Source organism: Vidua macroura, chromosome 5 (assembly GCF_024509145.1).
Source record: "Vidua macroura isolate BioBank_ID:100142 chromosome 5, ASM2450914v1, whole genome shotgun sequence".
NCBI classification, from domain to species: domain Eukaryota; kingdom Metazoa; phylum Chordata; class Aves; order Passeriformes; family Viduidae; genus Vidua; species Vidua macroura.
Window position 1 is genome coordinate 61,590,792 of NC_071575.1, and position 14,241 is coordinate 61,605,032.

The following is a 14,241-nucleotide window of genomic DNA, read 5'->3' on the forward strand; positions in this document are numbered from 1 at the left end:
AGGAAAACTCCAGTTGGATTTACAAGGCCTTGAAGTTGAAATACTTCTGGAACCAAAGCAGTTTTAGGAAGTCAGAGCCCCATTTCAGCACTGATACCAAAGTCTGCATTGAACTCTCTGTTGCCAAAGGCATCTCTGGCATTTCTTTGTTCATAGGTACAGAACCAGAAACCTGGTTAGTTGACTATAGATAACCAGAAGGTAGTAATTTTGAAATTTTTGTGGTAATTTAATTCACATTGCTCCATACATTTTTCTCACTGTGTAAGTACTAGGGAATGTATTCTGCCCTGGTAAGCTTTATCTAAATTATTTGAATGAGACCAGAGTTGCACATAATTCTTGGTTTTTTCTTCCTTTCCTGTTAGTAAGAAAAATGCAATGCCCACCTTATGATAGAAATAGCTGTCTTATTGTATTAAATGAGTGCATTAATACAACATTTTTAAAGTGTGTCCTAGCATCTTCTTTTGTGCTCTGATTTTTAAGGTAACTTCTATGGAAACTTTTCTTTAATTGCTTGTTTCTTTGAGTATTTCTTAATGCACTTTGGCAAATTTTGCAGAACAAAATATGTTCCTGTGTGATTGGCATCATGTCAGGAGACCATTGCCAGAGCTGGTTGTGTAGAGCTTCCTGAGCCTGGTTCTATGGCCTGTTGTCACATGGCAAGTGGGTGTCATGGAATACTGTAGCAGCTGGCATCTGGCACTCTGGTATGTCCTGCTCCTTAGGAATGGTCAGAAAGGGGAGTCAAGAGAACATCTCAGTTGTGTTATCTCCTGTTTTGACAATTAGAAATGCCTAGGAGACATCTAAGACAAGGGTTAGGAGGGGCAGTTTGAAAACTTGAGATAACAGAAACTCTGGTGAAATATTTGTCTTGTTCTCCTTGAAAAGAAGCCAAAGGAACTTTTGTATCTTAAATAAAGTTTATGTTTTTGAAGTGAGTTCTTTAAATTTCAGTAGCCTATATAAATACTTTCTTTAATCCACAAATAGCACTTCTATGATATTAGGCATTGTGTCTTTAAAGGCTTTGTAAAGTGTTAGATAAATAAATAAACTGACAGTGAAAGTCAAATATCTGTATTTCCTGAACTGATTGGACAAAGTTCTTCTTAATGTGGTAGGATTCTACAAGTTGGGCTTGAAAAGCTGATTTGTCTTTTTGTAAAAACTCCGAAGTAGATTTGTAGTACAGATTGTAAAACCACTATGGAAGTTGGAAGTATATTTCTGAAACTTAAATTGTTTCAAAGACTCATCTCCCCACTGTCACATGTGGTGTTTGTCACCACCCCACAAACCACTTCTGTCACACAATGAATAAGCAGAATTAAAATTGAGCTTTTCTAATGACTGGAACTAAAGGCCTTGTGAATGTAGTTCTTTAAGTGTATATTTATGGCTCATCATGCTTACTCTTTGACCATTTTCTTTGTTTTTAAAAGAACATAGCAGTGAAGGTTTCTGTGGTACCAGGATAGCAGTCCCACTGAGCAGGCGAGTGCCGTGGAAGTGCCCAGTGTTATCTGCAGAGGCACCAGGCTGGACCTGCCATGTCCCTGCTGTTGGTGCCCAAGTATCTTCAGGGAAGCATTCTGGCAGTTGACTGACTTAACCCAAATGAGTGCTGCCTTGTACCCTACACAGTTGTTTATTAAGAATTAGCTTGAAACCAGGCTGAGACAGATTTTGCTGCCTGTCTTGTCAGTTTAGTGTTCTGTCTGAACAGAATTCTTTTCTCTTCTGCCCTGTCATTACCCCCGTTCTGCTATGGAGTACATTCTCCTCCTCCTGGTCACTCTGGGCTGTAACCTAGGAAGCCTTGGATCCTTTGCATCCCACAGCAGGCTGTCAGCACACACTGCAGTAGCCTTCTGCAGGAATTTTCTATTGAGTGTTGGGCAGAATCCTCTGCTGAGTCTGGCACTTTTCCATTCCTGTGGTACTCTGTTCAAAGCTCAGTTTTAAAAATTCTTTCCTTACTCTTTAGTCAATTCTTCCTCTTCCAAAGCATGAAATAGATATTCTCTTAGCAGATACTATTGTAAATCGTAAAGAATTCTTACTCGTTTTGATTGCTCTCATGACTGTGCTTAGGTATCTTCTATTAGCCATGTCACAGAGCAGCTGGCAAACATGCATTAAAAGCATGGATCCTGAATTATTTTGGGAACAGATGTGTGCTAAAATCAACCTATATTTCATTTTCAGACTTTGCCTTGGAGCTGAGCTAAGCTAATCCTACTTTCTGGTCTGTTTAGCCGACTGCAGAGCAGGGGAGATTGAATCATGTAGGGAAGAAGGCTATACTGGAGTCTCATAGCATTGTTTTCTAGAAAATGAAAGTTGGTACTAGTCACTGGAGCCTTTTTGGCTTACAATCGTCCAAATTGTGTTGGTGGAAGTGCGTGCTTTTAAAATGGGCTTACGCAAAAAGGATCATCTTCCTACTTTTTGATACCTAACCTGACTTCCTTGAGTGTGTTCTTTCTCATGTAAAATAACTTCTGCTTCTAGTCATGGTTTGTAGAAGTAGTTTTTTCTAAATTTCTTTTAATTAGAATCATGACATTTGCCCTATAATAATCAGTAAGATGGAGGGGAAAACCCTTTAAGACTCACAACCATGTTGGAACAATACACAAAATCATATTAATGACTGTGCTTGGAAAGTATCATTGTTGGTCTTTGCTTTTTTTTCCCCTCTTAATTGGAGGTTTACAGCCCGTTTCAAAGTATTTCTCAGCCTTGCAGTTCATAGCTGAGTTAGCCAAATTATGTGCATTCATTTGGCTTTTTCTAGACTCCTGGGTGTGTTCAGTCTTAGCACAAGTGATATTTCTTGACTTAGGAAAGGTTGATATTATGTAGGACAGTCTCCTATGTGCAGTGGTATTCTTTGTGTGTGCTGTGTGACAAACCAGGTTTCTCTGCCTGCTGTGTGTTCAGGTTATGCTGTGAATTTTAGTTTTGCAAAGATGAGCGTAGTCTACCGTGAGGGCTTCAGAAACTGTTTGTGTCTTTTTAAGAATTGAATCTTCCTGTACCTCATTCTCCCAGTGCTTTCAGGTTAAATATTTAGCAGCTTGATCACTGTGTGGTCAGACACTACCACACCTCCAGATATTTATTGTTTTTCTTCATTGATTAATATTGCAGATTTCTCAAGAAAATTCATTTTAAGGAAATAAAATAGTTGCAAGCTAGTTCTGCTGCTCTTTTTAGTGTTCAGTGATTGAATCTGTGATAAAGTCCTTGCAGAAGAGAAAAAAATTGAAAACTGGTGGTTCTTGATTTGCCTTTTTTTACTTTGCCATTTGTTTTTGCTCTGCAAATGTCACTTTTCTGGTTTATTAGAGATGCATTATTCACTTAAATATCAGAAACATTCACAATAATATTAATATTATTCACTTAAATATTTTATCCACATTTGCATTGGTAATTTGATTTTTTTTGGCTATATCCATATAAATTTCATGAAAATGTTTTTTCTATGTAAGAGAGATGCTAAATTTATGTGATTTTATTCTTAAAATTGTCCTAGCTCCACTGGGGGTGGGGCTAGGACAATTTTGGACCTAAGATGCATAGTCACCTCAATTGCATAATAAATTAAGAGGAATTATTGGAGGGCTTGAGTTGCCAAAATGTTTTTTTAACTCAAGTGTGAGGTGAGTGTCCCAAGTGTTTTCTTCTTGAATTCTTCTAAAGCTACTAAAACTGGCTTTCCAGACAAATCATCTTTGTTATGATACCTTTCTGCCTGTATGTTGTTGCATTTTCAGTGACAAACAAGATTTACATTTTTAACTGGCAGAAAACCTCTCAGATGTCCCCCTTCCCCAAAATAACACAAATCATGAATGTTTTGAGTCTTCAGTTGTACAATGATGAATTGAATATAGAGCAAGGGAAACATGAAGAATGTCCTTCTACCTGGAGGTAGAACACCCCTCCACTGGAGATGCTAAACTTGTTTAGAGCTACTTTCAGTCTTCCTCTTGATAGTCTTATGCAGCACCACCATGTCAGTGTCAACAGAATTGCTGGGTTTGCAAACACCAGAGTGAAATTTCTTAGTTCTTTGGTGTTCTTTTTAAATCTGGATGTCTACACAGTTTAAAATAACAAGCCCTGCTGGCTCCTCTTGTATTTTTTTTTTAATGAGAACTTTTACTCCTCAGTTTTAAGGTTGCAAAGGCTTAACTTGTTTGGAATGATGAGACCTGTATTGTTCTTTTTATTTCCTAGGTTACTGGAAGGCAGGGTCTGGTTTTTATTATTTGAGATTTTGACTCTCTCACATTTCCAGGATTTGGAATAGATGGAGGGGGAAAAAATGATGTACTGTTGTGAATACAACAGACCTCCTGTCACTCATCTTAATTGTGAATAGCTTGTGCCTGAGAGACAGGGACCTTCTTTCTTTGAGCTTGAAACTCAACAGGAGTTGGGTGTTAGGAGTTGGCACCAGTTAAATGTACGATTTTGGTTTCTGTTCAGTTGTCAGTGCTGGAAGCTTTGTGCCTCAGAGCCAAGTACCAGCTGTTCCTGAGCCAGCCCATGCTGTGCTCTTCTTCCAGGTACCCTGAGATGTTTCTATTTCTCACAGGTATTCTTAATGCAGCTGTTACTCAACAGATATTCTTAATGCAGTTATACCTCAGCACTAGCTCAACACTGGCTTCAGAGTAAAAGCTGCATGTTGGCAATGTATTGTCCAAGGAAAATACGGCCGTAGTTCATGCTGGTGCTGTACTGGCTTTTCCAGGATTCCATGTCTCATGATGCATAAAGCAGGCATCAACTTGGGTATAACCTGTTGATGTGCTAAAAGTACTGGGTAACTAGGTGTTTAAACTTCTTTATAGTGAATATCATAAAAGGACAGAAGAGATTTTTTTCCCAAGTGATCATCTGCGTCAATGAAACTAATCCCTTGTGATGTTTATCTTGAGGCTTGGAAATGTAACGTAAATCTTTTATTCCAGAGGTTAAGAAGATTATCAACAAAATACAGAACAGAGAAGATCTACCCAACAGCCACTGGAGAAAAAGAAGAAAATGTTAAAAAGAATAGATACAAGGATATATTGCCATGTAAGTCGGATTTACATGTTGATAGAAGACAAAGGAAAGGACTTGTTATTCTCCATGTATTTTGAATTTTACTTTTTAGTTATTACTGAAAGGCAAAATTAGAGATAATTTGCTGAAAGATGTTTTTATTTTTATTTTTTATTTGGAAGGCAAAGTGACAATATTCTTATATTTATCAGAAGAGGTATCATCTGAAGATAAAGATGTTCTGGTTCTGAAGCTGTGTCAAGCTAACACTTTCATTTTAGCTCAGAGTAGCTGAGAACTTTACTAGATGCTTAAATGTATCCTCAGGAGCGTGTTATTCATGGCAGAAAACAAACAAATGTCAGCATATACTCTAGGTGAAATTCTAAGGAGGCTTAAGGAGCCTGTTTTGATGTAAAATAGATATTTTTAACCTATTTGTATCCTGTAAATGGTGTTGAAAAACTTTCAGTGCTGGATTAGCTTTGGTTTCTATTTTGCTAGAGTCCAAATGAAAATTTTTTTAATGTGTGGACGCAGAAAGCAAGAGTCAGATCACAATTTAGATTTTAAACCCACCAACATGTGGATATTACAGATCAGTGATCTGAATTTACAAGACTGTCTGTTACATGCTCACTTAATATAGCTCCTGAGGCCATGTATTTCAGAAGCTCTCACTGTGCTTCTGGAGCTGAACAGCTGACAGTGAGATTAAAGGGTAGTCTTCTGACAAATGCCACTTTTCTTCTTCTCTTGTCCCAGAAGGTCAGCAATAAGTACATTTTACTCTGCTTATTAGTTGGGAGGAAATGTTTAGTAGGTAGAGTGAAAGAGAGAGAGGAAGTTGTTATTGCCATCTTAAGAGTGTTCTGGCATTTTGGTAGATTGTGAACAATATAGTGAAATCTTGGTAGCAGCCAGGCTGAACTGGTGAGACAGTGGCACTGCAGCAGTGCCTGGCTGCAGCTACAGCAGTAGATGAGCACATCTGTCATCTGTGGAAATAAAACCTGAGCCACTGGGATCTGGAAGAGAATAAAGCTCACAATGGGGAAATGAGTGAACTTCAAAGATGACACTGAGGAAAATTGAAGATGTATTTTCAGTTTAAGTGACTGTCTCAAGCATCCAAAGTCTCCAGCAATGAAGTAATGGGAGATCAGCTTGAAATGAGAAGCAGGAGAAAGGCAAAGTATCCATGTCTATCTCTTGTAAATCCAGGAAATAATGTACATTTGTAACTTAATCAGAGATTAGTGCTGTATTTATCAGAAATTGTTACTGCTACTAGAGAGATCAGTACCTCAGCACTAGCTCAACACTGGCTTCAGATTAAAAGATGCATGTTCCCATTACAGTTTACTAAGCCATCCCAAATGGTAGTTAAATGCAACATGGTAGTCACCGGTCACCTGAAGAACCAATTAGTTATTGTGAACAGAGCCTTTAAGTTGTATAACAATATCCAGGCACTTAATCTTCAGAAGCTGAGAACTGCAGTGGATTTTTTGGGGGCAATTCTATTCCAGACCTTAAATTCTGTAACAGATGAGCTGTGGCAGACAGAGACAGGATGGCAATGTTGACATTTGGAAACTGCTCTAGAATTTTGGATCTACTATGCTGAGAAGATAGGATCCCTCATTAGCCTGCTACTTTAATCAGTCTGTTCTACAACTTAAAAGCAGTTTTTAGTACAAAGTCCATGACACCATTTCATGCTTAGAGAATGTTCTTGCTTTTACAGTCTGTGTATCAGTATGTAACAGTGCAGTGTGTTTTAAAGGTTTTTCTCGGCCTTTATATGAGCATGTTGTCTTTAGATTTGTGATCTAAAAGTCTCCTAATTCACACTTGTGCTTTTTTAAGAAGCATTACATGGTAACACAAATTTTTTTGCATGTTATGAGGACTCTAGCAGAAAAATGTCACCATGTTGCAAAAATTTTGGGAGAGCTTTCGGTATAGAAATAATTCTTAGCATTTACTTCTTCTAGGCATGGTTCCTTGTTTTATTATCAGTGATGTTTTGACAAAACAAAAAACCCAACTAACCATATTTTCTCTTTTGAAATATATTTGTTCTTTGTCTTTTTCTTGAATTTAGGTCTAATCAAAGGTTTAGCAGCTGTTCTGTGGTTGAGGAATTGGCCCTGGGAGCAGAAAGTAACTAATTGCTTGAGCAGCTGCTGTTTCTACAGATACTTCTGTTGCCCTGTTTAAAGATAATTCCCTTTTTGATGTGGATTTTCAATTAAAAGAACCTCTAGTGTAGAGATAGTCTGAACAATTTTTATATGATAGCTAATAAATGTTATCAACAAGAGCTGGACGGACTGGCAAACCTGCCAACCACCTACACCATTTTAGTACCAATCAAGTTGTTATATTAAATATGCAAATTTTTTTAGGCCAAAAAGAATAACAAAATGTTTAGCTTATTCTGTCAACAAATAATAAGGCTATTTTTATATTGCTGACGATTTTGGTCTCCAAAGATCTGCTGGTTTTATCAGAAGCTTTCTCTGAGACAGTCAGTAATGTTTGAGGCAGAAACTTGACATGTCCAAAACCCCCTAAATGGAGGAATCTGCTACGTTCTAGTTCAGAAGTGCTCCAGCCCAGTATCTGGGGGACAGGGGTCAGTCTGTGCCTGACCAGTAAACCCTGGTGCCTGTTTCCTGTTGTGATACCTGATGGAGCCCTCCTTGGCAGAGACTGAGAGCTGCCAGCTGCTTTAACTGTGTGCTGGTGTTTTGTGCTTTCTGCTTTCCCTAAGCGTGTCTTAATTCTGACCACCATGATCTGTGTTAGTGTTGTGTAACTGCAGTTTCGATGGCTTCTGATTAATTGTATTTTGCCTCTTTAAAATGAATTGCTCTAGGAATTCCAGGAGGTGATACCCTGTGAACATGGGCATCAAAAGCACATAGCAGTAGGAGCTACTCTTCTTGCCACTCACTACCTGAGTTGGTTTACCCATAAATCAAGTGGATTGACTTGCTTGTGTGACTTACCTGTGGGAAATGTTCTTTAATGTACTGTATGTATTATCTTTACTGTTCTGTATTGATTTCCATGTGTTGTAATCCTTGTTCAAAAAATATTTTGGTCTGTTTTTTTTTTAGTTGATCACAGCAGAGTTAAACTGACTTTAAAAACTCCCCCACAAGATTCAGACTATATCAATGCAAACTTTATTAAGGTATGTGCTACTAGTTTAACAGCTCTATTCTTTTTAAGGTTTTTTTTTTCTTGTCAGTGCAGTTTTAATATTATAGTCTAACATAAGATTTAAAGCTGTAAGGGAAGAGAGTCTTTTATTATGACTTGAATTAATTTGCAAACATGATGCCATTTAAGACACAATGCTTAAAGCCTTGATTTTACTCCTAAGTGGAAACATAATGTAAAATACTTAAAGTGGCAGGCAAGTGCATTGGATATTTATACCATAGGAAAATTCAGATGCAGTTGTTTTTACAGGTGACATTTTTAGGGACCATAAATGAGGTGTTTGACAAATTGTGTATGTTATGGAAGAAGTGTGGCAATGGAATTAATATTCTAACATTCTTAATCTAACAATGGCAATGGAATTAATCTAACATTCTTAAAGAGAAGCCAGAATTTGACTAAGAGCCTGTAACAGTTTTGTTTCAAAGTATTAATATCTTGAGCTGTCTTGGTAGCTTTATTCTGATGCTGCTTCTACACAGTATTTATTTTTCAGAAACAGGTAAAATCTAAATCTTCCTGCAGTAAATCTTCCAGCATGAATGTTTAGCATGAAAATCTGAACATTTATGTACTGAAAATTAATATAAAACAAATTCTAAAATTTTATATTTTTGAAATGTATTATAAATTTCTTCAAGAAGATGCTCTTTTACAGAAAGATTTTAAATTTTTCATCACTAAATGTCTGAGTAACAAAGAAAATGCAGACTTAAAGGGAATCTTCAGAATTTAAACATACTTATTTCCTGTGACAGTCTCTGGCAGTGCTGTAGCTGTTGTGATCTTGGGCTCCCTTGAGATTACTAGCTAAATTCCCACTAATGTAATTAGGAGTCATGTTTCATATTCACCCTTCCTGTTATATATATATATATATATATATATATCTAAAGGATATTCTAATTTTACACCATTGTAATCCAAAACTTTTTTAATTCAGTGCAGATAAATGTTCTTTATAAATATTAATGGTTCCTTTTTGCAATCCCAGGGAGTACATGGGCCAAAAGCATATGTTGCTACCCAGGGACCCTTAGCCAATACAGTCATAGACTTCTGGAGAATGATATGGGAATACAACGTTGCTGTAAGTAGCTATAGAAAAATTCAGTGTTACCTTATTTCATGGCATTGTGATTGTGTATTTTTTGCTTGAGCTGGCTATTATTATCAAAATATTGATAGTGATTTAGACTATTTGCTTCCCAAATGTTGCCTTTGTAGTTAAATGGCATTAATATAATTTATTCAGTTTAATAATGTAAATTTAAAGCAATAATTTTGTTCAATGAACGATAAGTCCTTCATATTTATGAGTAGGTTCTTGCTTGTTTTTCTGTAAGGTAGGAGACCTTCCAATTCTGACTTAATGTAAACTGACAAAATCAAATACAGAACCAGCTTGTGAAACCAAAAAAAAACCCAAAAAACCAAACCACTTACCTTTCTTTTTATGCTAATTTTTGGTTTGTTATTGTTTTATATATTCTACATGTGTTTAAACAGCTTTTGTCAGGAATTAACTTGTAAATACTTGTGGAAATTGGATAGGTGGTATGACAATTTATTTCTGAAATTTTGGCGTGTGGGGAGGAAGTTGTTTGACACTTTAGGCATGGTTACTTACTGCAACAAATAGCTTATCTGTTGGTGAATTTTTATTCTTATTATTTTATTCATGCTTTCTGATATAGATTCACCTAAGAAATTTGATTGATGGTTTTTTTTTTGGGGGGGGGGGATTGTTCCTATTTTATGCATTCTATGTCACTTTAAGCAAATATAGCTATGTTTCTTCCGGTTGGCAAATGGCTCTATATTTTTATAAGTTTAGGCTTTAGACTGAATAAATAAGGTATTTGTACAGATTTACATTAAATTTCAATTAAGTAGCCTTGAAGTGTTGTGTTAGTGATGTAGATGAAACTTGGTTATTGTTTAGGAATTAGAAGAGCGTGTGTATGCAGGAAAGAAAATATTAATAATTAGTCTTTTCCATAGTAACCACTTCAAGTGTATCAGAAGTGTATCATCTGCCTGACAGAAGCAGGGGGTGAAGTGTAGGTTTAAATTACATAATCCAAAGTCATCTAACTTGGAGCATCTTTTTTTTTTTTTTTTTCAGATAATTGTAATGGCCTGTCGAGAATTTGAAATGGGAAGGGTATGTGTCCTAAATACAAAAATAAATGAGCTTTGCCCATATGGGGCAATAGCTGTGAAACTTCATGTGCCAAATGCATAGCTGTGATAATAATATGCCAGATGAAGTGAGAATGCTTATCCTTACATTTCTGTACCTAGGAAATAGTTAATGAGATTGCATTTCTTTGCCCTGTTTATAGGGTTACATGTTATTTAGGTGTCATCTCAGTGGAATATGTGTTTGTGTACAGAACTGTACCAAGAGTTTGTTTCTGGCCATGTCACAGTGGAAAAAGTGTCTTGCTCTTTGTGGGATGTAGGCCAACTATGAAAATCCTGAGTCCTTCAGAATTTCCTGTCAATTGATACAGCTGCAAAAACATTTTTTTTTTAATCTCTCTTCTTTATTCTTATGACCTTAAAAGGAAATCCAGAATTGTGAATTCCCAACTTTCACAAAAACTAAGCTTTCATTGCTCCCCTCTGCATGATGCTTATGCATATGGTACAGGCAGACATGAAGTTTACATCCTAATTTGCAAAGTATCTTTTATCTGTATTTATGTTGGTTGAGGTCTTGGTTTTGTTTTTCTCTTGTTATCCAAAATAAAAGTTATTTTACTATCTTAAAAAAAGTCCAGAATAAGGCATTCAGGGTTGTGATTTTGTCTGCTTTGCTTCTGTTAATCATCTTTCAGTACCATGCATGAATTAATTAGGATTCTTTACTTTAACAGAAAAAGTGTGAGCGTTACTGGCCTCTGTATAGAGAACCAGCTGTAACTTTTGGGCCATTTCGTGTTTCTTGTGTAAGTATAAAGCTCTATAAATTAGTTTTCAAGTATTTAGTGGGTTTCTAACCTAAATGTTCAATTAACTGTCTGTAGTGGGCTTTTTAGTTGTTCGGCACTAAATTTTACACAAGGACTCTCAAAGAAATGTGCACATCTAAGCTGTGTGTTTTTTAAAATCTTCCATGATTGTTTTACTTTTTTAAAGAAGGGAACCTGTGTCCCTTGCTCTTGTATCTTTTTATGTGTTATTTCTTGAGCTTTATATGCTGCTTGAATGTCTGTACCATACTCAAAAAATCAAAATCTTGTGCAGTTGTTTTGTCTCTTATGACTTGTGAGTTCTGAGTGAACTGAAAGTAACACTGGAACAGTTATTTTTATTAAGTTATTTTTATTAAGTTAATTAGCATGACATGTTTTAAGGTGTTCAGAAAGTGTACATGCCTGTTTATTCAGCTATTAATACTACTTTAAATAGTCTAACAAGAATGAAGTACACCTCGATTCATCTTGTCAGGAAAATACATGCAAATTTTAGTCTATAAAGATTCTGAGTAACCTCTTCCTAGGGTAAGTTGATTCAAATTTGGCTGCTTTTTACCCTGTTCCTTGTGATACTGGTGAAAGGGGTTTGTGTCTTTGTTGTAATTAACTTAGCTACAGCTGAGAATCCATTACCTCTGGGTACTCTGGTGTATGTGGGCTGCATTTAAAACCTGCAGTGTTGCAATAGTTGATGGGAAATGGTAAATTCCTAGGAGGAGATAGAAACACATTAAAGCATATATTCAGTCTCCTAAATTCTCTGTGGGCAGCTGTAATGCCAAGTTTTTAAAAGCATCTTCAAATTCTGATGTTACTGATATTTAAATTACAACAATATTGTTTGATTTCTGCAGTATAAACTTTCCCTGATATTCCAAAGGAAAATTTGAAAATTCTGTGAGCTAGAAGCTAGGTTTTTTTGGCCACAACCAAGATAATTAGTGATCCTTTTAGATGCACTCTTAATTGAAAACAATGGAAAAGGAAAAAATCAAAGGAGACATTGCAGCATAGAGTGGTAAGAGGCTGAAGTTTATACAGCAAAAGTATTATAGAGAGATGACTGTGAAAGACAATCTGTAATTTAAAAGTATGGAGGGAGAAATAAAGCAAAAGAGGTACTTAAAAATATTCTTATATGGTTTATTGATGACTTTGGAACAGACAATTTCAAAATTCACACTTTTAAGTAAAAGTAGCCTGTTTTGCACATCCTGTGCAGCAGCTAACTTGCTGGTGTGTTAATCAGTGTTTTGATTGCCCCTCTCTTGAGGAAATCATAAATACAAAACCAATAAATTAAAAAAGATACCTGGGTTAAAAGTTTGAGGTTTTAGTTATGTCCTGTATGTTGCATATTGATTTTTAAATTTTTTTTCCTATGCATTATTGTTTTCTCATGTTTAGGAAGCTGAGCAAGAAAGAACAGATTATTTCATTAGAACATTATTACTGGAATTTCAAAATGTAAGTACACAGTCACTTCTGGTCTCACCTTCAATGGTTGTCAAAAGACTCCAAAATGATACAATGTCAGAAACTCATGAAAATATCTTCACTTTTTTAGGTGCTGATTATGGATGTAAATGATAAGTTTGGAAGTGATGTTAAAATCTTAGTATATAAAGGAGGGATAGTGAAACTCTTGCCCTTTATCTATGTTTTTGTTTACCCAAATGGCTTAAGCTTTTCTTAAAAACTTAAACTGAAATGTCAGATGTCAAATGTCAGACTTCATTTGACTGGAAAGCAGCTACCAGTAAATAAAAACTGTAGAGCCCTCCTGTAAAAACACAAAGGATGATAGTCTATTTTACAGAATACCTGTCATTTTAATTGTCAAACAGCATGAATAAATTATTTATTACAGGTTAGTCTCATTTGTGGTTATGTTTTCTTTATCAAAGCTTTGTTCCATTTCAGTAATGGATACCGCAGCAGTTACGAAAACTACTTAATCATGAGGGGAGTGATTTTGGGGAATAATTTTTGTCTGCATTGTTTGCTAGGAATGCATGAACTTAATCAGTTTGTTTGTGTTAGTGCTTATAACTGACTGGGCTGTGAGACAGTTTAGATAACAAAAATTCTGTTCAGTAATCGGGGTTTGCGACATTGTTTGAAATGGTGCACTTCAAAACAGAACTGGATACCAAAAACCCCAAAGCAGAACCTGCCTTCCTTTTAATACCTGAATATTGTATGATCTAGTTACACCAGAGACTGTACTGATCTAGATTTTGCTTGCCTATACTATACATGTAAATGATGTTTGGCTATTGACTTTGGGGAGTTCTGTCCCAGTCAGAAGCCTGTGTACTGCTTAAAAACTGAGCAGCAACAAAAGGCTACAGTTTGTGCTGAGCTTTTGATCAGGAAACAAGTTTGTTCCTGTGAGGAGCAATTTAACTGAAAGAGTTAACAAGACGAGTTGATATTTGATATGTGCATCTGATAAAGTGTGTTTTCTTCAGATTTATGTAGCAGATTTGCTTGAGGATTCCTGTAAAATTAACTACAGACTTTTCATCTTTCTTTGAAGAATTCTAAGCATAGCCTTGCACTGGGGAGGAAAAGTGTATTTGTGGTATAAAGTAATACCCTTTTAAGTTTGCTTTCAGGTTTTCCAGAATAATTATGTTTTGTCACTTCTGTAGCATTTGCAGTGGATTATCATACAAAAAGAAGCTATGCAAAAGGATTTAAATTTTCCATAAATCTACAAAGTTATTTTAGTTTCTAGAAGGAAAACCAGTTCAACTGAAACTTGATTATTTTCAAGAAAGCACTTTGGTTGTTTAGTGTATAAGTGGCAGCAGAGAAAAAGGACTATAAAGGTTCTTTTGAATTTTTGATTTTCATATAAAAAACAAATCCTTTTTTTCCCCCGACCATTCTGCTTATGAGAAAAATCAATAGTCTTTTTAAAAGTAAT

The 14,241-nt window shown here is 35.8% G+C and overlaps 1 protein-coding gene across 1 annotated transcript in view; it reads left to right on the forward strand.

The window, feature by feature from the left end:
- Nucleotides 1-14,241, forward strand: part of PTPN12 (protein tyrosine phosphatase non-receptor type 12) — a 69,152-nt gene that overhangs the window by 26,422 nt on the left and 28,489 nt on the right. Inside the window, exons 2-7 of the mRNA XM_053978238.1 lie at nucleotides 5,004-5,112; nucleotides 8,211-8,287; nucleotides 9,314-9,409; nucleotides 10,448-10,486; nucleotides 11,205-11,276; nucleotides 12,714-12,773. Of these exons, the coding sequence (XP_053834213.1) occupies nucleotides 5,004-5,112; nucleotides 8,211-8,287; nucleotides 9,314-9,409; nucleotides 10,448-10,486; nucleotides 11,205-11,276; nucleotides 12,714-12,773 (453 nt within the window). The remainder of the gene's footprint in view (nucleotides 1-5,003; nucleotides 5,113-8,210; nucleotides 8,288-9,313; nucleotides 9,410-10,447; nucleotides 10,487-11,204; nucleotides 11,277-12,713; nucleotides 12,774-14,241) is intronic.